The 25,720-nt window shown below is 55.4% G+C and overlaps 1 protein-coding gene across 4 annotated transcripts in view; it reads right to left on the bottom strand.

Moving 5' to 3' along the window:
• Nucleotides 1-19,905, bottom strand: part of PLCG1 (phospholipase C gamma 1) — a 35,789-nt gene extending 15,884 nt beyond the window's left edge. For 2 of the 4 annotated variants that reach the window (XM_058287093.2, XM_058287094.2), the window contains exons 1-3: nucleotides 19,020-19,352; nucleotides 222-374; nucleotides 20-113 (exon numbers count right to left, since the gene is read on the bottom strand). In XM_058287093.2, coding sequence (XP_058143076.1) covers nucleotides 20-113; nucleotides 222-374; nucleotides 19,020-19,236 — 464 coding nt within the window. In that variant the 5' untranslated portion in view covers nucleotides 19,237-19,352. Of the gene's footprint in view, nucleotides 1-19; nucleotides 114-221; nucleotides 375-19,019; nucleotides 19,361-19,847 lie in introns of those variants that run through there. The other 2 variants (XM_058287091.1, XM_058287092.2) reach the window with 2 other exon arrangements.
• Between the last annotated feature and the right edge of the window lie 5,815 nt (nucleotides 19,906-25,720).

Genomic DNA, 25,720 nt, shown 5'->3' with positions numbered 1-25,720 from the left:
TGTCAGGGGTGCATCTCACCTCTCAATCTGCAGGGGTGTGGCTGCCTGCCAGGTGTCCTCCATCAGCCACGTTAAGCCCTTGATCCACATGTTCACTTCTTCCTCAGAGGTAGCTGTGAACAAGGGGCCAAGAGCAGAGCCTGAGGGCACCCCCACCGGGCCAGGGGCCAGCAGGCATGCCTCTAGACCACACCCTGCCTCCTTTAGCCCTGTGACCCCACCTTGAAGGCTCAGGGTCTTCAGACGGAACTCCATCCCATATAGGATGACAAAACAGTGTGACTGGTCGGGCCGGAAAGCAGGGTCCTCCTGATAGCGGTCAAAGTCCCGGGAGGTCTTCCCTGGACGGATCTCCTTGATTTCACGAATATCAACTAGGAAGGAAGCGAAAAATGCCAAGATCAGGCAGGGAGTCTCAGAGAGGTCGTGACCAAAAGGAGGTGGCCCGGTTTCCTTGCTCACGCTCACACTCTCCCCTAGTGAGGCTCCAAGAGAAGACCCCCCCCACCCGCCGCTGCTCCGGGAGCCAGGCCAAGACCACTCACCATCATACAGGGGGATGCAAGACGGCTGGGCTGAGGCTAGGGAGAGACTGCGCAGAAGCCTGAGACAATGGTCTGGGAAGCAGAGCTCTGGCCTGCGTAAACCCCTCCCCCCACCCCGCCAATCCCTGTTTCCTCTCTGAGAATACGGGCCGGTCACTTTGACCTGGAAAAAAGCTGGCCTCCAGAAGGAAAATTAGGACCCAAGGCTGTTCTATGAGGCCCACTTCCTGACACAAAGTACATACAAATCAAATGATAAAGTCCCAGGAGCTGGGTGGGGCTGAGCTGGCCCAACTGGGTCTCAGGATCCAAGGGAGGAAACAGGGCTCAGGCTCAGAGAACTGCTGGACCTCTGAAACGTCCCCTCCCCAAAAGGCAGCCCAAACATGTCTCGAGTAGGAGGTGTGCTCCCTCCTGAGGCAGAGGCACACCAGGAGAGGCAGGAACTGGGTCACAAAGACCCAGCCACCCTGGGCCTAGCCCATCCGCTGTGCCTGGGACAGTTTCCGTATCCTAGGTACCAAGGGGAGTGCACATGCTCCCTGCCCTCGCATGGCCCGCATCTGCCACTAACTCAGAATGATGCCAAGTGGCCCAGTTAACTCCTCAGCCTCTACCATCCATGAGGCCAAGGGCTTGACTCTCAACGGCAGGGTGGCCCAAGCAGAAAAAGCGTTGGACTCCGAGGTCAGTCTGCCTGGGTTAGAATCCTTGCCCCACCTTGCTCTGCTGCGTGACCCGAGCAGGGCTAACAGCCCTCTGACCCCACTCCTCCAGGTAGGCACAGAGCAGCTCAAGGAGGAACAAAGAAGGGCAACACGAGGCTGAGTAAGATCAAAAGCGTGATCGTGCTTAAGAGCGCCAGCACTGGACGTGAGGGCCTCTCTAAACGCTGGCTCCCTTCCTCTGCCCCCTAACTGTTTGCTTGGTCACAACGTTCTGATCCCAGGCTGGAGAGGACCTGGCTTTCTCTACCACTGGGAAGGGCTGCCCCTGGCCACACAGCCACCCTCCTGCCTGGCAAAGATGTAAAAGACTTAGGGAGGATCAGCTTGGCTTGGCCAACAGGATGATTCTCTTTGAATACCCCCTTAGCTCACTGAACCTCTTAAAATGCTCTAAGCCCAGACTGTCCTGGAAGATTTGGAGGCAGAAGCAGCGCCAGCACCTTGCCTGCCCGACCCCAGCCCACCCCCAGGCACACCAACCTGGCTGGAACGTCCTAAGGGAACCAAATTCCCCAGGCTCTCTTGTCCCTTTAGCCAGTCACATCTACCTCCCCTTGAACACTGAGCATTGTTTCTGCCCACCCCTGATCCTCGTGCCGTGACATGACCGGTCACAGTGGTATCTTCTACCCTGGCCCCTTCTGAGTCCTCAACAAAGTCCTCCAGCCTGTTTGGCTGAAAGCCCCAACTTTCCTGAGGGCTGCCCTGCTCCTCAGTTCTCCTCAATCACACATCTTTCCTGACTCTTCTGAATCTTTCTAACACGGTTCTGATCCCACAGGACCCCACTGAATCCCTACAGAGGTTGTCCAGACAGGGTCCCACCCAGGGTTTGCAAAAAAAAAAAAAAAGAGCAGGCATGTGGGTGGGTGGGTGGGGGGCAGCAAATGGGAACGGAGGGAAAATGAGGAGTTAGACTTAGGTAGAAACAGGGAGAGGTGGGAACTGGGTCAGAAAGACCAGCAAAAGACAGTGCTCCCAAGGATGGAAGGAAGAGCTAGTTAAGCAGAGGAAAGGCCCAGACCAGAAACTGGAACCACCAAACTGTGCCCTTTAAAACAGAAACCAGCAAGCTTTTCCACACAGAGCCCTGCCACCCCCTCCCACACCTTCTCTCACAGGCACTGCTCACACACCCTCACACACCCGGAGGCACCCAGGCCAGGGCCTGTGTGGTCCACAAGCCCCTTCCCTGCACAGGCGCACACACGCACACACTGCTGGCAGGCCCTAGGGCAGGGGTTCTTAACCAGGGGTCGTGAGCTTGAACAGAAATTTTAAAAAACGTTATTCTTGTGGGGACGTGCTGGTGCGGGAGTGATATATTCATTAAATAATACACAGTCTAGTGTGGACTTAGGGGTCCGTGGTTTTCACCTGACTGGCAAAGGGGTCCATGGAACAAAAAAGGTTAAGGACCCCTGTCCTAAGGGAAGCTCTGTGTTCCTGGGCACATTTCCTCAGAGACCAGCCTGAAGGGAGAACAGGCTCCACCGAAGAGAGGGCCAGGGAGGCAGCTCAATGCCAGACATCCAACTCTCCCCAAATCCCAGCTAGCCATGCCTGGTCCCCTGTACTTCCTCCCATAATGGGGTGCCAGCCTGGCCCTCAAGTCTATAAAGCCAATAGAAGGCTGGAAGGAGTTGGCACCAGGGTGTGACTAAGTTCTTAAAAGCCACATCCTGTGCCATTCCCCACCTAACCCCCAATCCTTCTGCCTCCCAGAACCTACAGAGCAGACCCTTTCTGAGAGAAGCAAGGGCTGGTTTCTCAGGGACTGTCATCAGGGGAGGGGATGCCCTGGGAAAGGACTAACTGGAACCAGTTAGATTCCAGTGACACAGGCTGGGCCATCCCAGCACAGTCCCGGTCAGCGCTGTAGACAGGAGACCTTCCCAGGACCTGGGAGCCTGGGGAGGGGAGGGTACCTGCTCAGAGGCATGGGGGAGGGGGGCCTGGACCCAGCCGCAGAGCCATGGAGGACCATGCTCAGGGGATGGGGAAAATAAAAGCCAGGGGTAGGGGGAGGCCCTCGCTCTGCTGGACGACCAGGACAAGACTGTCAGCTAGGGAGCCTGGGGCCAGGCCAGCTGGCAGGCAGGCAGACCCATGGACGAGGAAGGCCCAATCCTTTGGTTCACTCTGACTCTCTGAGGTGCGCTGAGGTACTGAGCAACCACCCCTGGACCTGAGGGCTGAAAAGCTTCCCAGGAGCCAGGCTGCCTGGGCCCCATCTGCTCTGTACCCTGAGGCATCGCGCCCCCCCAATTCCTTCAGGGGCATGCCCTGACTGTCCCTGAAGCTGCCAGGCCCAGGGGGCAGAGCTGCACGGATGTCAAATTCTAGCTGTGAGGCCCTGGGCATCCCCCCACTCTTCTAGCCTCAGTTCCCCATCAGTAAACTGGGAATGCTTCCCACCTCACAGGGTTGCCGTGAGGGCACTCGAGAATCACTGGTCCCAGTGAAGTCTGGAGGGGGCCCAGTGCCATCAATGTGGGGTCTTCATAGGCTGGGCAATGAGACAACTGTGGCCGCCTGCCAGGACTCCGCTGGGGACAAAGCCAAACCCAGGAGAAGTAAAGATGGGCCGTGGCTGCCTCAGCCCAAGGAAAAGAATCTAAGCCTCTACTTCTCCAGCTTGAAAAGGTATCTCGTAAGGCCAGGGCACTGGGTGTGGAGAAGGGGGGCTCTTGGGGCCTCTGAGTTCCTCTGAGCTCTTATTATGGGGTACAGACATGCTTTCAGGCAGAGGCTGCTTCCTGAGCCTTCACAACCAGCTATCCAGCACCCCAAGGCCACCTGCACACTCACCCCACGGTGGCGTACCAGAACGGGAGACTGATGAATCTGAAGTCGCAAAAGACCAAGTTCCAAATCCAAGCTCCAAACTTAAGAGCTAAGGCCTGGGATCAAGCCTGCTATCCTCTCTGGTTCCCCATGGATGAAACAAAGGCTTCAGTGGGGAGAGACCCTCCACCACTCTTCCACATACAAGACGACCCAGGTTGGGGAGTCAGCCTCGGACCTGCCCTGACCACCCTAGACCCTTGACTGGTTTTTGGGTTTGCTTTTGTTTTTATGCTGAGGGAGAGGTGCTTACTGCAGGGCACCAGGGGCCGGCTCGAAACATGAAGCAGAATGTACCAAGACCAAATCTGTAAACTCAAAGCTTGCACACCAGGCTGGGGAGAGTGAGAAAGGCCACCTTCCTTTTCCTTCTCTTTCCTCCTCTCCAAGCCCAGGGGTAGGCTCCTTGCCTGAGACCAAAGAGACTAGAAACCAGCAGCAACTCAAGGCAGAGCACCTGGGTCCTGCAGGCCTGGAGAGCCACTGTCTTGGGGACACACACAATGTGACCAAGCAGACACTTTCCCTTTAAGAATCTCTGTTTCCTCGACCTGTGAACTAATTCACAAGCACTCTGGGAACTGTAAAGTGCAGAAAGCAAGCCCCCATTTCTGCGACAGCACCCAATCTCTTGGGTGGGTAGAGGAGGAGGTGCTAACAAACTACTTGGCAAGCAGCCAGCGTGGCTCCTGGGACAGGGGGCGAGGACAATGAGTACTGAGGGCCCTGACTCCTTTGAAGGTAGGGCTGCTTCCTGTCCCGGAATCCTGCTCCCCTCGCTCGCCCAGACACCAGGCCAGGCCACAGCCTGCCACCAGCTCTCCTCCTGCCCAGTGAGCTGGGACAGCCAGCCTGCGTGGCCACGGTGCACAGGATGTATTTTGGTGACTGGGAAGAGAAGCAGGATGGCAAGGGCTGGCACAAAGCCTCCCCGGGGTTCCTCAACAAGCAAGGCCAGGAGAGCCAGCCTACCCTGTCCCGGGGAACAGAAACATGGTCCTATGAAAGCTCTGCCCCAACCACAGCCGGCCTGGAAGGGGGAGAGTAAGCCCAGCCATCACATCCAAGCCCCTGGTGATGCAAAAGTTTGGGTAATGAATGGTGGTAAGGGTAGCACAACACTGAATGTAATTAACACCACTGAACTGTATGCCTGAAGGTGGTTAAAATGGGAAATGTTATGCTGTATATATGTTGCCACAATTTAAAAAAAAAAAAAAGCAAGCCACTAAACTAGACTCAATCTTGGTGGGCAGGAATTCCTATCCTAACATGTTTTTACTGGAAATAGTCCAATTACAAAGTGGCTAAGTTATTTGGTCTAACCTTCAGTAAAAAATATCCACTTAAAAATACACGTAAATAAAATTTGCAACTTAAAAAAAAATGAAACTCACAGTAAGCATGAAAGGTCTTTTTGGAACCTAAAGTGTCTGAAAGAGGTAAATGAATATTCCCTGAGCAGGCCCCTCTGCCCTCTCTGGATTTTTAGGTCTCTCACCCTAGGTCCCTCTTCAGGCTCTGTGAGCTGGAGGGAGGTGGGGGCAGCCAGACCTGGTCAGGAGGCCCAAGTCCGATCAACCTCTCCCGATGCTTGCTCTTGCCTCTGAGCCTTTGCATATGCCAATACCCTCTTTTCACTTAAGCTCAAGGCTCAGTCCAGCAGGACTAGTTGCTCCCCCGTCACCCCTGCTCATCCTTCCTGGTGTCAAGGCCATGGGCCTATGGGCTCACCCAAAGAAGAAACCACATGTGCCTAGTCTCTCCGCTCCCCACCAATCAAACACAAACCAGGTCCTGGAGAGGCCTCAAAACGTTTAGAGTTCTTAAGATCAGGTATGAACCCACAAAAGTCAGACCCCAGAACTAATTATCTAACACAGGCAGCAGGGCCCCGGATGTCCAAAGATGGTATCAGGGGTGGCTTCCTGGAAGTACAATGGGAGGGGACACATCAAAGCCTGAGGAGGCACAATACACATGGCAACCCAGTGGCCAGTGGCGTGACTGTGGTGACAGAAAAATAAAAAGAGCAGGCACTGCTAGGGGGAATGTGGCCCCTGGGCGGCCAGTGGAGTCTAGAAACATAGGGAGGCCCTTACAGGAAGATGCCTGCAGCCAGCGGGAAGCCTGGGAACTCCCGGAGCTTTGGGAAAAACGAAACCGTCCAAGTGTCAGAGCTGCTGCTGAGTCCCCCACCCTTCCAGTCAGCCCCCCTTCACGGCGCTCCAGAGAAGCCACACACCTAGCACCTTCAGGAGCGTAAACCAAGCTGGTCCTCCTCCCCCAGAGGAGGCTGAGAGATCGACAAAGGAAGCTGCACGGGAAGCCACGGCCCCACACCTCTGTGGCACCGACTCGCAGCTCCCCGTGGGGCGGAGCAGCACTGCACTGCAGATCCCCCTTCCTGGAGAGCCGGAGCACCTGCTCCAGGCAGAAACACAACAGCTTTGGCAGGGCTTTCACAGCTCTGAAAGGAAAAGATGGCGGTGGCCCAAAGTGGAGACAAAGATGGAACTGGCACAGGCAGAAAGGGAACCAGACAAAAGAGTAGCTGAGGGCATGGAGGCCCAGCAGTCCCCAACCTGGCTGCCAACTGCATAAGGCTCCTGCGAGGAGCAGGAGCTCCTCTCCACTCAGTTAGGGGGCTCGAACTTTCCCTCCTACCTCCCTACAGAAACCCCACCCCAAGATCTCATGGCGGAAGTTTCCTTGAGCACCTTACAGCTGCTGCTGAAGGGGTGAGGAGCATGAGGATCCAGGATCAGAGTCTCCCAGGACATACCAGGGCACACAGCAAGGGAAAGGCCAGGCTGGAGCTTAAGTCTCGTTCCATTCCTGTGTCGCTGCCTTCCAACCAGATCAGGACAGAGAGGGAAACCCTCACCAAACCCTGGAGTCCACGCTGTACCCGCAAGAGCAGAGCTCAAGGCTCTGCTCCCAGCTGAGGTTTCGTCAGTCATTGTTCCCCCAAACACATGACCAAGAAAAGCAGGTGGGGTCTGACTTGGCATCCAGCGCCCTCTCCCACCTTGGTAAACAGGAAAAGGCCCTTCAGACAGGTGGATGGAGGTTTAGGGGATCCCCCAACCTAGGACCCTGTACCCCTACTATAGTATTGCTTCAGGTCACAGCTGTAAAGGCTCCTGGCCAGTGTATGAATCATCTAGAGTTAGATGAATCTTCCCTTTGGAGCAATAAGGAAATGGATGTGCAGAGTCTTACAGGGTCTTGTCATGGTCACAAGGTGATTTCATGGCAGAACTGGAACTCTCTGCAGTGTTCCCACAGCAACTGCCACCGACATCGGGTACACGGATAAAAAGCAGGGCAGCCACATCAAGCCTTCCCACTGTCCAGGCAGTCCTGCCCCCTTCACAGAAGGAAACAGGACCCGGAGGAAGTAGGGGAAGGGAGGCTCCACCCCTGCGATCTAGACCGTTTAGCCATTCATTCCGTCATCCGAGCAATAGGAATCTATCTGGCGTCAGGCCCAGGTCCTGGGTAAATGGAGATCAATAAGGCATTTGAATTCCTGCCCTTTGAGAAAACCCCCTGCCTCATGACGGAAACAGATGGGGAAGCAGATAATTATGAGGTCATGCAAAGAGTGGAACAGGGAGATGCCCATGGTGCGAGAGCGGGCAGAGAAAGTGAGGGTTCTACTGGGAAAGTCTCGGCCTGCTTCGCCGAAGGCTGGACTTGGCGCATGCTTGGCCGAGGGTGTTGCGAGGGTAGACACCGATGCAGGTAAGTGGGGGGAGTCTGGAGTTTCCTGGAGGAGAGGGAAGGGACGGTGTGCCTATGCTGGCCTTCACTGGCATTGTAAGGAGAGAAAGCAGCAGCAGGGCAAAGTGGCTTTTCCCAACTAGCTGCTGACTCAGGGGTCAGCTGTGGGCTCAGGAGTCAGCCACTGGCTTGGGGTCTTGCAGGCTCCGACTTCTGCTGCCCCTGCAGGTCGATGCCCCCCATGTTCTCTGTCTGCTGAGGCCGACTACAGAGAGAAGCTAGGGGCTGGCCCTCTAAGGTCAGATCAGGGCTGCCTCAGGCTCTCAGAAGACCCCCAGAAATGCCTCCCATAACATATTCGGGTACTCGGAAAACCTGCGTCTGGGGCATTAGTCCCTTTTCTAGCCTTTTGTTTCCTGACCCCTCGGCAACAATCACTCAGCTGACACCCTCCACTTGAAGCACTCCGCTTGCCCCTCCACCTCTCCTGACTCTCCTCCTACCTCTTCAGGTCATTAAATGCTGGCCTCTGCCAAGGCTCAGGCCGAGCTCCTCTCCTCTGATGCTCCCTGCCCTCCTATATACAGACACATCTCCAGCCTAGATCTCGCTAAGCTTCAGCCCGTTAAATCCAACTTCTTCACCTCCCAGACGCTTTAAACTCAACCACACACATCATCCCCCCTCACCATAACCCAGGTCTCTTGCGATATCTCTGGGGTCAGCTAAGAGCATCATCATCAAGCGGTGCACAAGCTAGAAACTTAGGAATTTCAGAATCATCCTTAACATCTCCTTTTCTCTCTCTGTCCCACCGCCCCCCAGCCTAATCCTGCAACAAGTCCTGCTGGCTTTAACACAGTAAACGATGTTTACTGAGCACCTAGATATAGGGCATCAAGTTGAGTACTTGGAATACAAGCACCCCCAGAAGCCTGAATGGAGGAGGCAGAGATGTGCATATGACATGAGATAATGTTAAATGGAGTCTTCAGCCAAGTGCTCGGATGAGGCAGCCACCTCTGCTGGGTGGAGGAGGAGCAGCAGCAGCGGCGGTGGCGGCACCTGGCCTCTCCACCGCTCACTTCCTGCATATTCACTTTACCCAGATGCTGCGTTAAGCTCCTGATAAGATCACCTCATTTCATCCTTAAAAATACTACTACGAAGTAAGTATCAGGTCCCCATTTCACAAGTGTGGAAACCGAGCTAATGAACCCAGCTGATGAACTTCCCCAGGGAACGGTGTAGCTCAGTTGGTTGAGTGCCAGTTTCCTATGTATAAGGTCCTGGGTTCAATTTCCAGTGCCTCCTAAAAAAAAAAAAAAAACTTCCCCAAGCCAGTAGCTGGTGACCTCTGCCATTCAGCAGAGCCCAGCACATTTCAGAGCCTCCAGCTCGTGCTCCTGCTCCTGCCCACTGCACTGTACTGCCCAGGATCCTGCCACCTCACAGCATTCATTCTGGTACGTGTAGCTTCGGACCAGGTGATTGTCTTCTCCAACAGACGTGTAAGCTCCCTGAAGCAGGCACCACAGCTGTCCTCTGCAATGCCCCAGCAAGAACTTAGCAAGTACTCAGGAAAGAGCAAAATACAACGAAAGACTCACGGTAAGCAGGAACTAGGCACATGAGGCCCACCTGCCATAGCCTAAGGACACCTGCAAGCTGCTCCCTGCAGGGCCTTCCACAAGGCTAGGGAAAGGAAATGGGTCAGGAGAGAAAAGAAAAATCTGGGGCCTCCCTCCCACAAGGAAACCTGAGGGGCTTATAATTTAGGGGGGTAGGTCAGAGTGATGGGAAAACAAACTGGAAAAGGAGAGCTCCCCTGCAGGACTCCCTGAGCCACACACCCTCTTACCAGTGCAGCTCTGGCCTCTTGGGGTTCTGCGTCAGAGCCACAAAACCCTATCCACCTTGGGGATCTGGGGGAGAGCTGGGGCCAGCCCCAAAAGCCCCTGGCCGTGAGGGCAGGAGCAGTCTTAAGTAACTGCTCGCTCAGCACCCCTCTTCTGAAGACTCCGTCAGGCTCTCCAGTTTAAGTCTCCCTTTGGGCCATGCCAACCCAAGCCAAACCACTGTCCTTGGCCCCCTTCTGCTTCCTGGGGAAGCAGGGCCCCAGTGAGTGACCCAGTTTCTGATCTCCCCTCAAAGTTAGAGGGAACTCTCTCAATTCACGGCCTCCCCAGGAAGCAATTCCATTCCCCACAGCTCAGATCTTAGAAACCACCTCCCCTTTGAAAGAGCTGGCTACCTTGGGATTTCCCCTTCCTGATTTTAATCCCCGATTTTTACCCTCTTAAGACAGCTTATCACCCTGACCCCCTCCAGCATACATGCTAGGACAGCATCTCCTTGTAGCCATCCACCCCAGCTCGCACAGCACCTCATCCTTCCAGGGTGGGCCAGCTTCTCAGGCCAGGGACAATGACATCCTCCCAGGAGCAGTTCTGGCACCAGGCATTCTGTCCTCACTGGAGAAAATGCTGTGTTTCACTGCTGGCCTTAAGTGGCCCTTAGCAAAGTCCCTGACAAAGTGACACATGCCACCTTTCTAACCTCCTTGGGGGATATGCTAAGAACTCCCAAAAAAGGCCATAGTCCCAGTTGGGAACAGACAAGCCAGCATGGGCAGAGTGTACTCAACGACTGTTGTGGGTGGAGGAAATAACTGGGTAAGGAAGAAGAGCCCTACCTCCAAAGAGCTGACGGACCATCAGGTGGTGCAGAGAAGACGGTCTGCAGAGCTGTGAGAGGGACCCAATGCCCCTGCCTGCCCTCCCAGCTGAAGGAACTGAGCTATCTCCCTTAGCTGACCCCTGCCCCCGAAGAGGCTAAGAAACCTGTGGCAACTGTGGATGACTGGGGCCCCCTCCCATCTTCCCAAGGACTAGGCCTCCATGAACTGAGGCCCAAAGTTTGGGCCTGAAGCGGAATTCTCACACCTCCACAGCCAGAGTCCCTACATGGCCAGTTGTCAGTGCCCTTCTTCCATCACGGTCAGAGCCAAGCCAAGGTCACTGTGACTGCGGGATGGGGTCCCTAAAGCAACCACTTCCCTCAGGACATTTCAGTACAGCCATATCCCAAGTGTCCAAGGAAACAGGAAGCCGACCCCAGAGTAAACTGCCCACCCCGGGCAGAGGAAGAAGAGATCATGTGCAAACAAGTGGTCAAACTCACTGTGGCCCGACTCCTCACCAGTCTGGCCAGTTATTCACTGTAGGGCCTGGAGCTGAGGCCAAACTGGTGAAGAGTCTGCCCACAGTGAGTTTGACCACTTGTGTAGCCCACCCTTTGCAAGCTTCATACCTTGCCCCTAGGCAACTAACTGGCAGCCTTTGGACAGGGCCATAGGTCCCCCAGCCAATAACGGCCTGCCAGACAGCAGGGACAGGGACCCCATGGGGGCCAGGGCTGGCTGCTCGAGCAAAGAAGCTGATTTGCCTGGGCCCTCAGGCTCAGTCTACAGCTCTTCAGGTGCAACCTGAATGCCAGTCTTGTGCATTCATAGTTTCCTGCATGTTCCAGGTGGCAAGCTTCTCAGGATCAAGGCTTGGGTCACCACCCTCGCTCCCCAAGCCCCAGCCTCCTTCATGACAGTCCTGGATCAGTAAGGAGATGCCAGTCTTCTGCAAAAGAAAGTCGCGTCCCATTTATTCTGCATCCTGAGCCTTGTTGAAACCAGCCAGGGCCACCCGCCAGCCCCAGGAAGAACCGGAAGGAAGCAGCAGAGTCTATGCACAGAGCCTACACGTAGGCTATAAAAAGGAGCTCTCCCTGCTTCCCTTGGGATGGGCATGCTTCCTAGGAGGTAAGGAGTTGGGCAAGGGCAAGTACTTATGCCTGGGCACACAAGCCCTGTAGCCTCTCTAAGGCCTGCCAAGCACCACCTCAAAGGAACTCATCTTGCCAGCATGGGTGGGGGAATAGCATAGGCTGAGCCAGGAGTGAAGTAGAGACTCTGGGCCCTATTTCTTGGGACCAAAGCTCTCCCCACTCCAGAGCAACCAACACCACTGACCATCTTGTCCTTTCTCCACCCCAGGGTTTAAGGACAACCCTCTTCTCCGCTTCTTTCCTAATCCTCCAGGGGCCCTGAGCACTCCCTAGAAGGCTTCCAGGAGTCCACAAATACCACTCCCTCTGGAGGTTCTAGCACCTTCTACAAAGGAGCTCTGGGGAACAGCTGGGATGAAAAGCAGCGAGAGGCTCTAACCCTGGAGTGGGGGCAGGAAGCTGTGACCATAGCAGACTAGGCTCATGGGGAGCTCAAGTAGGGACATGTGTTAGGGCTAAGGCAGGGAGATGACAAACTGGGCAAGGACAGAGCTATAACAGCCCAAAGCATGAAGACAAAGGTGACAGTTTCAAAGACTCCAACCAAGGTAGTCTCTTCACCCATGTGGACACTGGCAATGGAGCCATGACCCCCACCTCCCCAAGTCAGAGAAACAAACTCTTCCCCAACCTCCATCCACCCAATCCCCTCTCCAGCCTATTTTGCCCAGAGCACTCAGCTCTGCTAGCAGGGGGCTAACCTAGAGGGACAGAGGTGTGACCAGTGTGGTTTGTGATGCACATGCAGTAAAGGAAAGAAAGAAACTGTTGTTGTCAGCCAGCAAGACTCAGGGGTACTTGCTATCATAGCGCCTCTTGCCTACTTTAACTGATAGGGCAGCTTCTTGCTAGTTTCCTTCACAGCACACAACAACGCTGTAATTACTCTATTTTTCTGGTTGTTTACGTCCTTTCTGGCTTTTCTCCCTTAACCTGAGTGTTCCGTAACAGCCTCTGATCCGCTCACAACTGCACCTCTTCCCTCTGCCAGGAATGGACTACATGGTGCCTGGCACAGTTAGCCAGAGAAGCACAAGGCGGGTCTTACTTGTTCAGTAAGCCCCAAAAGCCCAAGAGAGCGGTGTTGTTTTTAGGAAAGAGCAGGGATAGTGAGATGGAGACCACTCCTGGCTAGCGGGAGCAGGTTGGGGCGAGCCATCCCTTCCAGCTCCATGTGCCTATCACACAGGAGGGAGGCCATGGCCAACATGGGAGGAACGATGGGGTCCATGAAAGACTGCATGCACTTGGGTTGTAAAATGGGGCCCTGCAAGGCCCTTCTGGGGGTTTCTGGAGCACTCCATGTTTTCCTGTAGAGGCTTAGGTGGAGTTGTCACCATGAACCACTAAGAGCAAGACAAGAGGGTGAGGGTCCTCTCCACACCCATTCCAAATGAGCTGCTAGCTCCAGTGCCCGGAAGTGTTTGGGAAGGGTCTGGGTGAGCTAAATACCTCAAAGGCATGTGGTGGCAAGGATGAGGAAGGGAAGGCTCTGGATGCAGGCAATGAGTCCAGCTCGTCCACAGAAAAAAGCCTGGGATTTTCAAACATCTGACCAGAGGGCAGAGTAGAGATCAGCTCCCTGTCCACATAAAAAACCCAGACACTCTCATTCTATTACAACAATCCATCTCATCATCTTGCCCTGAGCGGGAGAAGGAACTGAATCCCGCAGCAGGAATCCGAGGCTCTGCTCCCAGCACTTGAGTGAATGTGCTGGGAACCTGACCTTGGGCCTTGGTTTCCTCGTCTATGAGAGGGATAATAATTCCTGCCCCTCCTTGATTCATGGAGTTGCCATGATGCTCAAACACCATAATGGGGGGAAAATGCTTCATGGGCTCTAATGCACTAATCAAATGCCAGATTTTTCTTATCATCTTTCCCTTCTGACACACATTTTAATGTGCCAGTCCTCTGTATTCAGATTAAGGGAGCAAACAAAGAAAACGAGTAAGAAAACAGACCCCAGCCCAGGCTGTCCCGATAAGCCACTTCTGTCTGGCCAAGCTCAGTGGTGGAAAGAGCTGGAGCTCTGGGCTCAGAAAGTGCCACACAGTGCTAGGCACTTTCACAGAACAGCTCTCCCTTCTCACACATGCTCTCATTAACACACAACACTGTGAGGGAGAAACTATATTTACAGTTGAAGATCGGTTTCAGATAGGTTAAAGTAACTTGCCCAAGGTCCCAGGTGGAGCTAAGACTCGAACCTAAATCTGACCCACTCTAGCCACAAACCTCTGGTCACAACTGCCCAGTTACCAGTGGAGTTGGAGGGGGGCAGGAAAGAGGGGCAGCAGGCCAAGAGCCACGGGAGGCCCCTCCTGCCCCACTCTGCTGGCATCTTGCCACCTGTCAGTAGCCTGTATTCAGAGACCACCGCCCAACCCGGGGAAGCCGCTGGGGGCCGTGCTGCTCAGAACAAAGTGCTGCTAGGAGCACAAGGACGTGCTCCCCTCTTGCCTCACCCCCACTGCTCCCAGGACTGTTCTAAAGTCCCCACTGACTTCTCTGGTTCCAAGGGTGGGAGGGAGACGGAAAAACTCAGCCTTCTTGCCCCTAATGTCAGGCCAGTGCAACATCAGACCTCACTTCCTCCCTCCAATTTATCTACCTCCGGCTTCCCTGAAGCCATGTCCCACAGGAAAGGGCACACAGTGGAGAGAGGCTATGAGCGAATGGAGACTGACGTGGGACGGTGACAGCAGAGGCGGCAGCTAGTCCCGCCACACTGAAGTTGTGGCTCCTCAGTGCACTTCCTGGAAGACGGGGGTCTCCCACAAACACACTCAGATAACATTTCTCTGGGCTACAGCTAGGTCCCTAGAAATAGGCCAACAATACCTTCACGCCACAGAAAGCAGCAGGGCGACAGAGCCCGGATAGAAGGGCTGCCGAGAGCCGTGGGAAAGGACAGGCAGACCCCTCGTCTCGGAGCTCAAGGGCGTAGTGGTAGGCCTCACCCCTCGTGTAGCAGGGGCGTGTGCACGCATTCCGTATGTCCTCCTGATGAAGCCCAAGTTTCTTCTTCCTCCTGTCAGAGGGCCCACACATTCAGCACTTACACTGGGCCCCTCTCGATGCTAAGTAAGCACTCTACACAGATTCTCATCGCCTCCTCACAAAGTCTAGGGAGTAGATGCAATGTTACTATGCCCTCTACAGATGAGGAGCCCAGAGAGGTAACTTACCTGGTGCACCCAAGGTTACAACCCCAGCAGCCTGACCTCAGAGCCCAAATGCTTGATGATACAGCTCTACTGCCCCATCCCTTCCTCATCACAGCAACCCACTCTGCCTCAGTGAGGAGGTCTGCTCAGACCCTCATCACCTCTCTCCTGCAAATGCAGTAGCTACCTGGCCTCCTCCCCAACAAAGACCCCCAGCTGCTGCTGCTGCGGCACCCCCCACCCCTGCACATGCAAGTCAGTCCTGCCTCAGCCTCTGCAGAGCCCCCTGCCTACAGGTAGTTCGCCGAGCACCTCACCTGTGGCTCTCCCCAAGCTGCCCCAACCACCCAACCTCCTCTCTCCTATACCAAATGCCCTCTTGACCTCTGCACAGTGATCCCCAGGCCCTATGGCTCCTCAGTCCCAGGGGTCCAGTCAAAGGTCACTTCTGCCAAGCCTTCCCGGGTTCTCTCCTCCCACTAAGCTGGGCTAGTCACACCGCACCCACAGACCTCTCGAAGCAGACCTTCATTAGGGTATGTAACACACAGGGTTAGAATTACACGTCTCCAAGTTTGCCTCTTTCAAGAGCCTGGGAGTTACTCAGTGGCACAGACCATGTCTTATTCAGTTTTTGAACCCTCAGTGCCTAGCACTAGGCAAACAGGTCTTCAATAAACAGCTATTAAACAAATAAATGCCCCTCAGCCCCAGGGGCTACCCAAAGCCAAGCCAGTGGCCAAGATCTCTGAATTAGGGCTCAAGTACACACATGCACATGCGCACACACTGTCCTGGAGAAGCTGGAAACGCTGTGGCCCCAGGGCTGAGTGTGCTCAGTTTCCCCAGCCGCCTGTGAGGCAGACCCCTTCCCTTCTGCACCGGAAGAGGAGCCACAGCTGGGTGGGGGCCTGCAGGGCTGGTCTGGAAACCCATACTTGGGGGTGAGTCTGGGGTGCAGAGGAAACACTAGACCTGACTTCCCCTGGAAAAACTACAGTCAGACAGGAAACACACAGTCAGGGACGGCTAGCTCTGGAGATCCGGACACGTGCTGTTGGCCCCTCTCCCTGCTGGGAGTGATCACACCAGGCGTCCCCACAGGAAAGGAGCCTCAGGCTCCTTGGGGTCCGGCCTCAGAGCAGGCCCCCTAGGCTGCTCCTCCCAGCCAGTCTTCTCTCCTCACCAGTCTGAAATCCACAGCCCCGGGGTCAGCCCCAGGAGCTAGGCCCAGCAGCATCTCTGAAGCCCTTCTGCCCCTTCAAGTGGGTCCACCACTTTCTTCTGCACCCCCCTGTCCACACTGTCATCGTAGGTACCGCGGTGAGCTGGTACCTTCTAGTTTCCCTAAGGGAAGGACATGTTTTCACTTACCACCCGAGGGCCTGGCTTCTAGAAGAATATCTGTGGGGGCTCCAAAGTCACCCTGGACATGCTTGGCCAGGAGCCACGGAGCTCCTCCACGGAGCCTTCACCCGGGGCTGCTGTGCCCACAGAGATGGCCTCCCCAAATATGGGTCTGAACCATCCTCCCAGAAGGCATCAGAAGGAAAAGTGTGGAGGACCCTCGTGAGCATTGTGACTAAAAGTCTACAGAACTCAACAGGAAGTCTGTATTGCTTTCATTCACTTCTATCAGTATTTGCAACATAAAAAGCGAAACACCACCCTGGTCCCTGTCACACCACAACAACCCAGCACTTCCCCGCTCCTCTTCTGAGCCCAGCCACCACCCTAGACACCAAGAGGTGAGAGGCTCATCTCACCAGCAGTCAAAGGCGAGGGTTTAGGTCTTGGTGCTGTGCGCCTGCTCTGAACCAAACTGTCTCCTCCAGGCCCATGGCACGGCATGGTACCCTGGCAGGGTCGGTAGGAGGACAGACACCTGAGGCCTCTGGGCAAGAGGCCAGGTGGCAGGGGGCTCTGTTGGCAGCCCAACTCGCCTCTGGCCTCTGGTCACCACAGCACAGTCCACAGGAGCCAGAAGATGGGGGCAGCGGGGACTGGAACCTACCAACAGGCTGAGCCCGATGCATGGGCGAAAGCAGGGCATGGCTTCAGTGGGGGGTCCCATTTGCAAGATCTGAACTCCATACAACTGGGCCCTGGAAATCAAAAGGCCGCGGTACCCCCCACCCCCTCTGCCTACTCTCCTCCAGGCCTCTCAAATCCACAGTGAACTGAGACCATCGCTGAATGTGGACATCCTTGTGGGCTGGGGTCATCAATCCTCTGCATTCCTGCCTCCATCCCCCAAAGACCGGGGACACCGAGGCTAGATCATTCCTCCCCCTCCACACCTCTCCCTTCTGTTTAGGCCCCAGCTTACAAACAAGAGAGCCAAATACCTTCCCTGCAGAAACATGGCTCTACAGAGTGGGTGGGAAGGTGGCTGCGTAGATGGGTTGAGGCAAAACAAAACCATTTCCTCCCTTTTTTGGGGTAATGATCTAAGTAAAATGTGAGCTTGGTCCCCATCCTCCTCCCTTCACTCTCTTCTGCAGCCACGCTCCACCTCCCTCAACGTTCCCCAGGACAGGGTCTAGGAGGGCTGCCACAGTCTGCTCACTATGAACAGCTCACGTTTATTAAACGTTTACCACGTGCCAGCCATGCTACGTGTTTTACATCAATGATCTCATTTAATTCTCACAGCAACCGTATAGGGTGGATACATTATTACCCTCATTTTACAGATGAGGAAACTAAGGCTCAGAGAAGATATGTAACTGGCTGGGGGCTTCAAATACAGCCCCATCTCCAAACACTGCTACATTACTGCCTGCCGGGCCCGCAGCCCGTTTAAAGTGCAGCCTGTGCCCAGGAGATCTCTACTGGGACCCTCGGCCAAGACACCAGGAAGCAAGTCTGAGGCCCGCGTGATGTTCCCAGGGCTAGCCCTGCTCTTTGCAGTGTCTGTCCTTCCTCCACTTTGGAACCCAGGCTCCCAAATCACTGAAACTTCCTCCTAATGGCCGACAGGGCAAATGGGGTAGCAGGGGCAGGTGGCTGCCATTTCTAAGTTCAAGCGGTTCTGTCTGATCTGGAGTTTGTAGTTGGGCATGGCTGCCTCACCACAGGCTCTTCCTCCTTCCCAGTCCTCTCACACATCTCCAGGCAGGGACACCCTACCCAAGAAGGTCTGCAGGAGCCAGCCTCCACACAGAGCTGGTTCTGAGTTGGGTCCTCGCAGGAAGCAGACACATCACCTCTTCACACTCGGAGGCAGGGAAATGGAGGGCCCCAGCAAAGGCACAGACTAAGCGCAACAACTCTGAAAGACCTGCGGTTTTCAAAAGCCCCCGCCTTCCACCAGAGACCTGCACAAAGCAGCCAAGCTCAGGCCTGGGAAGGGAAAGTCGGGAAATCGAGAGTGGCTGCTCCCTGCGGCCACCAGACCCAGGGCACGGAGAGCTAATGTCACACTGGCTGTGATCTGAAGCGAGTACCTGCCTTCAAGGCACTCAGGCTGGCCTCTCTGGAGTCGAGCTCCTGGGAACCAGCTCCCAACAGCAAGGGAGCCTGGCCCCGTTTCCAGAAGTCCCTGCCCTGGCTCTGGATGTCTGCCGACCCACCCCGGTCTCTAAAACTCAGCTGCAGGATAAAAGCAGCAGCAGGAAAGAGCCTTCCCTCCGGCTTTTCCAAACCAAACAGGACCACCTTCCTCCCTCTTCCCAAGAGGGAGATGAGCGGGCTCTGCTCCAAAACCAGCCCTCCCCAACATCTTCCTAAGTTCTAATTAGGGAACCCAAAAGTTTCTTTGCAAAAGAGAGCCCCACAAAGACCGCTTTCTGGAGCAAGGCTGTAGGTGGGCTGTGACCTCGTCGCGGTCACTACCACTCCCCTGGGCTGGGGGACCCGACGCCTGCTCCGCTGCGCTCCGACCCAGCTAGGATTTTTAGACCTTTGGGCAAAGCGCCTGAACACTCCCCCCAGCTGCGGAAAGGGGGGGGGGTCCTGTCAGGTGACTGAGGACCCGGATGCCCCCCGCCCCCGGTGACCACCGGAGACGAGGCGGGGGCGGGGCCGAGGAACGGGGGGAGGGTCCGAAAGTTTGCCCGAGGCGCTAGAGCCGCCGGCCCAGCAGCGCGGGCCAGGCCCGCACACCCCGCCGCCCCCGCGCCCGCGCGCCAGGCCCCCGGGAGGGGCGCACTCACTGGCCCCCTCGATCTTGTCGGCGCCGCGGCTCCACGTGATCTGCCTCGTCTCCAGCTTGACCTGAAAGGTCTTCCGCTCGGGCCGCTGCGACTTCTTGGAGTAGAACAAAGTCATGACGGTGCCCACCTCGAGGCTGCGGCAGAGGTGCTGCACCTCGGCGTCCGAGGGCGCGCTGGGCCCGCAGCCATTGGCGCAGGGGGACGCGGCGCCGGCCATGGCTCGGGCTCTGAGGGCGGTGGGGGGCGGGAGCGGCGGCGGCGCAGGCCCGGCCGGCCCGGGAGCAGGAGGCGGCGGCGGCCGGCGAGCGGGACCCGGCGGCGGCTCCTGCGGGCGGAGACGGAGGGGCGGGCCCTGAGCGGGCGGGGGCGGGGCGGCCAGGGCAGGCCCCGCCCCGGCCCGCGCGCCGGGAACAAAGGCGCCCGCGCGCCCGCGGGGAGGACCCCCGCCCGCCAGCCCGCCGCGCCTGCGCCCAGCGACCCCCGGCCGGGCCCCTGGACGGGGCGCGAGGCGTGAGGGCCGCGGGCGCGCGCACGCCGCTCCCGCTCGCTCGGCGGGCGTCGGAGCTTGCTCGCGCGGCCCGGACCCAGCTTGACGGCCACGAGCGGCCCGGCACGCACGGCGGCCCCGCCCCCAGGCTGCAGGGTCCGGTGGCCGGGCGCGCTCGCACAGGCGGCCGCCAAGCCCGCCGTCCCGCACAGGCCCAGCCGCAGCCCTTCCCTCAGCCCCCGCGGCCCGCCCCCACTCCGCAAGCGCCGCCCGCGCAGCGACGGGGAGGAGAGAGCAGGGTGCGGAGCGCTCCCCGGGCCCGCCCGGCCAAACCCAGTTACCTGGGCGGGCTGCCCGGCGGAGGGAGCCAGGCCAGGCCCGGCCGCCCTACACCCGCGGCGGCGGCGGCGGCGGCGGCGCGGCGGCAGGGGCGGGGCCTCTGCGGGCCCCGGCGGCAGGGGCGGGGGCGGGGCCGTTTGCGGATTGGCCGGCGGACACTGATGGACAGCCGTCCTGTCCCACCTCCCCTCTGGCAGTGCCGGACTGGCCCGCGGGCAGCGTTTGCCAAAGCTGGACCCACGCCTGGGCCGCTCCTGTGGTCAGCGTGGTCCTCCAGGGGCCCCCCTCAGGAGACGCCCCCCGAGCGTGAGCATCCTTTGCAGGGCCTTTCGTCCCGCGGTCGCGCTGGCCAGAGGCCTTGCTGTGACCCCAGCGGCCTTCGTCTCTGCTCCTGGCATTGGCCATTGCCCGCCCCCATCGCACCTTCGGTCCCCACGGGGCAGAACCCGGGTCAGATCCGGGGCACGAGCTCCGATCCGGCCTCCCCGCAGCCCTCCTGCAAATGCTCTCTTGATGCTTGGCTTTCCTGGCCTGACATACCTTGTTCTCCCTCTCTGCCTCATAAGCTTCTCTTCCTCTGGGCTCAGTCCTGAGCCAATTCCCAAGTCGATCGATCTTTCCCGTGGCTCCATCCTCCACCCTGGCACAGGAGACTCCAAGTCTGTATTTCCCTACCCTCCAGACCCACAGGATCTCACCTTCCTTCCCCCAACTGCTCCTTCTGCAGTCTTCACTTGATCAGAAAGTGGCACTAAACTCCTCTAAGTTGCTTAGGCCAAAAACCTCGGAGACACCCTTGATTCCTCGCTCTGCCGCAGCCCCACACCATTCCAGCGCCGAGTCCTGCTCACGCTGTCTTCCGGCATCCCTCTCCACTCCACCCGTAAGCTCAAGCCATCATCTTCTTGCCAGACTGTTTGACCCTAATTGGTCTTGCCTTCTTCCCCTCTTGTCTACTGCATCCTCTCTCCACACTTTAATCTTTGAAATGAAATTAAATCATGCTCGCCTTCATCTGACCTAAGCCCTTCCTTGACTTCCCATTACACTTAAAAGCCACACTCCAGACTGTGTCCCAGAAGGCCTGTCGCTCCCACTCCCATCACCTCCCCTGCACTCTTCATTCTCCAGCCACAAGACCTTTGTGTGGTTGTTTGAATAAGTCACACTCTTTGTCTTCCTGAAACTGTACCTTAGACACTCTGTCACAGAGTTGTGTTGAGCCAGGCAAGTGGTCAGTGGCTGGGCAGAGCAGGTCAACTTCCTGCATTTCAGAGGTGAGAGACCCAGCATAGCAGCCAACCTATTCCAGGTCCCTGGCATTTGTGAGACTATAAGACTATGAGCACAGTCCACTAATAATCCAACCGGACAGTTACTCATGCAGTGCCTGAGGCTGTCTCTGACCTTGTCTTGCTGTAATGGTACCTTGTTTTGTGTGTTTGTTTTTGTGTGTGTTTCCCTCAAGTATGGCTCCTAAAAAAAAAAAAACCCAGAATTCCAGCATAAAGTTCAAAGCTCTGTCCTCCTAGGCTCCTGGAGCTTGGGCTCCGAAGGGGAGGTGGGGCGGCTGAGATGGACTGCCACCTAGCGACAGGCCTTCGGAATGGGAGGGAAGGAACACAAGGTCTGCACTTGGCATCACGCCTGATGCTCACTATTAATTACTCTCTAATCACAGAGCATTGTCCCCATTTTACTGATGAGTAAACTGAGATGCAGAGAAGGTCTGCGAGTTGCCCCAAGGCCACACAACGAACAAGCAGGGGTCCTGGGGTTGGAACTCAGCGTGTCTGATGCTGGGTGTTTTCTGCCTCACAAGAGTCGCTGGCTTAAGGGGGCGGGTGGAGATCAGTAGTCAGTGGGCACGCAGGCCGCCTGGCTAATCAGTGTGAGAGGAAGCGGGCCCACCCTGATACCCACCAGAACGTGGGTGCTCAGAGAGTGTGGCTTGGGCTTGTCTGGGTTTAAAGAGGTGCTGCCAGGTATAGTGACTACAGACCCAGAGCCTCCCTGGGCCAGGCGTTGCCACCTGGACCTGGTGCTGGCCCTCCCAGAATTCACAGGCCTTAAACTAATAAACACTCTCTTATGTAAGGGAAAGAACGGGGGGCTGTAAGAGAAAACATTAGAGACCTACTTCAGATCGAGTAGACAGGGCAAGCCTCTTTAGGAGTGAGCAGAGGCGGGAAGGATGTGAGTAGATGGCCTGGTGAATTATTCGGGCTGGGTTGGAGCAACATGCTTTCCAGGCAGAGGGAATAACATGTACAGAGGCCCTGAGGCCAGAAAGAGCTTGGGGAGTTTAGAAATAGAAGGCTGGAGTTTAGGGAGGGAGGGAGAGAGGGCGTGGGGGGTGAAGAGACAAGAAGGGGGAAGGCAGGTGGGGGCTGAATGGGCCCCCTCCCTGCCTGGTCAGACCTCGTCCATTTTTCCAGGAGGCCCCCTTCTAAGCGCTTCAGCCTTCATTGAATTTCCCTGTGCTGGTTCGGGCAGCCTATGGGCTGTGCTGCCCTTTGTAGGTCTCTCTTTCTCCATTTTCTGGAAGCTTCCCGCTGTGCAGCCCATACTCCCTTGCTTTTGTTTCTGCTGCTGGGGCTGGGCCCACAGGGGGTCCAGAAGTCCCTGACGATAGGAGCTTGTGTTCTGAGTGTGCTGCCAGGGCCCTTGGTCAGGAAACGGATCCATTTCCCCCTGGAACTTCTGGGCCAGCACCCCAGGCCTCAGGTGTCTCCCTCTGCCAAAGGCGGTTCTGGGAAAGCAGGGCTCATGGAGGGTGTGGCTGCTCTGGGCTTCCCCCAGCTCAGCATATATATGGGTATGTGGGTGTTCCTGGCAGTACGTGCAGTGGCACCGGCTGGGAGGGAGCAGCCCCAGCACCCACACGAGCACACATCGCTGACATCATCCAGACTAGCTCTGCTTGGGCCTATTTCTGTGAACACTCACGCTTCAACATGCCCTAGCCTACGCCAGTGCCTGTGCCTGAAGACTGGGGAGGAGTCCGTGCAGCTGCTCCCCTGGCCCTGTGGGCTAGGCCTCACAGATATTTTATTTAACAGACACTTAGAACACAGCTTGGCAAGTATTAAGCACCATATAGCTAACTGCATTACCCACATCACAGCCCTATGAGACAAGTACTGTTATTATCCTCATTTTACAGATGAGAAAGCTGGAGGACAGAGGGGTTGAGGGACATGCCCAAGGTCACACAGCTGCTAGGTGGCAGAGACGGGATTCAGATCCGGGCAGTCTGGCCCCAGAGTCGATGCTGTGTTACCTCCCATGTACATTTGGGCATTTATTGTATGTCCTTGCCCCTTTCCCTAAGAACACTACCTGATCTGTTTTCTATTTTTCGTTCTTTGTGAATTGTTGTTGCAGGTTGGGTTCTTTCTGCAGACTCTGCAGGGGTTTGGGTGCAGAATGTTTATTTGGAAGTACTGTTGGGATCAACACTGTGGATGGGAGAAGAAGGAAACAGGAGTGGGCAGAGGGAGAATATCAAGCAGCGGTGCAGGCCTGATGACAGCCTTAGCCACCCCCCAGGGAGCTCTGTTGTCTGGCTTGGGCTGAACTGGCTGGTTCTTTATAGCCCCGTCTGAACCACTCATTGGATGTGGACAGCCCTGGGAAGAGCACATGGCCAGGACTCTCTCAGAGGGAACTGAGAGCTGAAGGTTTTCTGCAGACGGCTCTCACGGCAATTGAGGCAGTAAGTCCTTCTTTGTCCTACAAAAATGTATTCTTTTCTAACCCTCGGGGGAAAAAAAGTTTAGAGTACTTAAAACCCAGGACAAAAATATTGTACTATAAAAATGGGATATGGTGGAGAGGGTGTAGTTCAGTGGTTGAGCTACCCTTTACATGTACAAGGTCCCCCGGTTCAATCCCTGGTGCCTTCTAAAAAAGGGGGGTTGGGGTAAGGAGGCCATAGGAAGGAGGAAGATAAAAGACCAACTGTATAAGTTAACATAGCTGCTGTGACAAGCAAATGTAGCTGAGCTTCCTGGCAGCCAAGGCAAAAACTCCTCCTATTCTGAGTCCTTAGGGGAGAAGAACTTTCCTGGGGCTAAATTATAAAAGAAGTTTCTCATATGGACACTTACTTGACTGAAATAGTGGAGAATGTCCTCAACAGATTAACAACATAAAGCAGTATTCATTTATCTGTTCCTTTTAATGATCTTGGGTGAATATAGAAGGTGTAATAGGAAAGTATAACTCAGTGAAGCTCCTTCTGCAATTTAAGGTAGGCAAATTTATAGACTTGTACTGTCTAATTTGACCCACACATAAAACTTTTCCCCTTTATTTTTTTAAAAGATTTATCTTATTTTATTCCCTCCCCCCCCCAGTTGTTTTTGTGCTTACTGTTTGCTATTTTTGTCCATTCGCTGTGTGCTGTGTCTACTTGTCTTCTCTTTAGAATGCCCCAGGAACTGAACCTGGGACCTCCCATGGGATAGGCAGGAGCTCAATCCCTTGAGCCACATTTGCTTCCTGCCCCTTTCCTTTATTTATTTTTTTTGTTGTTGTTTTTAAAGATTTATTTATTTCTCTCCCCTTCCCCTCCTTTGGCCCCAGTTGTCTGTTCTGTGTCTATTTGCTGTGTGTTCGTTGTCCACTTCTGTTGTCATCAGTGGCATGGGAATCTGTGTTTCTTTTTGTTGCATCATCTTGTTGTGTCAGCTCTCCGCGTGGGCGGCGCCATTCCTGGGCAGGCTGCACTTTCTTTCGCGCTGGGCGGCTCTCCTTATGGGCACACTCCTTGTGCGTGGGGCTCCCCTACGTGGGGGACACGCCTGCGTGGCAGGGCACTCCTTGCGCGCATCAGCACTGCGCATGGGCCAGCTCCACATGGGTCAAGAAGGCCCGGGGTTTGAACCGTGGACCTCCCATGTGGCAGACGGATGCCCTAACCACTGGGCCAAGTCCGCCGCCCCCTTTCCTTTAAGCTGCTCTTTACTGTTCTTACAGTAGGTGCCTGACAAAGAATCCCTGGATTTGTGGGCCAGGCAGGTCCAATACATAGCTCAGTACACAGCCAGTGCTTAAGAAGTACTCGCCTCCACCCACCTTAAGCTCCATCCCAACACTGGCAATTTAGACGCTTGATCTCTGGCCCCTATGAATCCATCTCTGCTCTCTCCACAGATGCAGCTACCTCCTTGCTGGTTGGTCCCCCTAGGGGACCAGATATTGGGGCTGAAGAGCTAGGCTCCAAGTGCACCTTCTTCTGGAGTGGCAGGGATGCTGCCATTGCTTCCCCTCAGTAGTACGGCTCTGGAGGAAGAGGAAAAGGCCCTTGCTAGCCACTAGCCAGGGCCACTCTGTTTCTCTTTTCTCCCTCCTCCTTTCCATTAAACAGTCCCGATGCCTCCTGCATAGCACTACGGTAGCAGGGATGAATCTAACACAATTCTCAAGTTGTCATGCTGATTCGGTGGTGATGAGGGCCCCTGGAACCCTGAGAAGGGACACCTGCCTTCCTAGACCTTTTGTAGGCTGTTGGGGATAGAGAAAAGTGAGAGATACTGTATGTGCTTGAAGTTAGGCAGTGGCTGAAAATAGAAGGCAATCCTTCATTTTCACAATAAGATCACCCCAGGAGGTTTTTGTTTGCAACTAAAATGTAAACATTTTAGAGATGCATTTAGTTATGTTACATATTTTAAATCACATACTATTTAAAACAATATATGAACAAAATATGAACGTTGATTTTTCCCATTCTCACATTTCCAGTAATAAAGTATTCAAACTCTGTACATGAATTTTTTTCTTTTTACATGAATCTTTAATTCTTATGTATTTGTCACCATTAGAGCCACTTTTTGATTTATCTAATATAATTTCTGAAAGCATACTT

This window comes from Dasypus novemcinctus, chromosome 24 (genome assembly GCF_030445035.2).
Source record: "Dasypus novemcinctus isolate mDasNov1 chromosome 24, mDasNov1.1.hap2, whole genome shotgun sequence".
Classification (NCBI taxonomy): Eukaryota; Metazoa; Chordata; class Mammalia; order Cingulata; family Dasypodidae; genus Dasypus; species Dasypus novemcinctus.
Note: the sequence above shows the minus strand (reverse complement) of the source record. Positions and strands in the feature narration are given on the sequence as shown.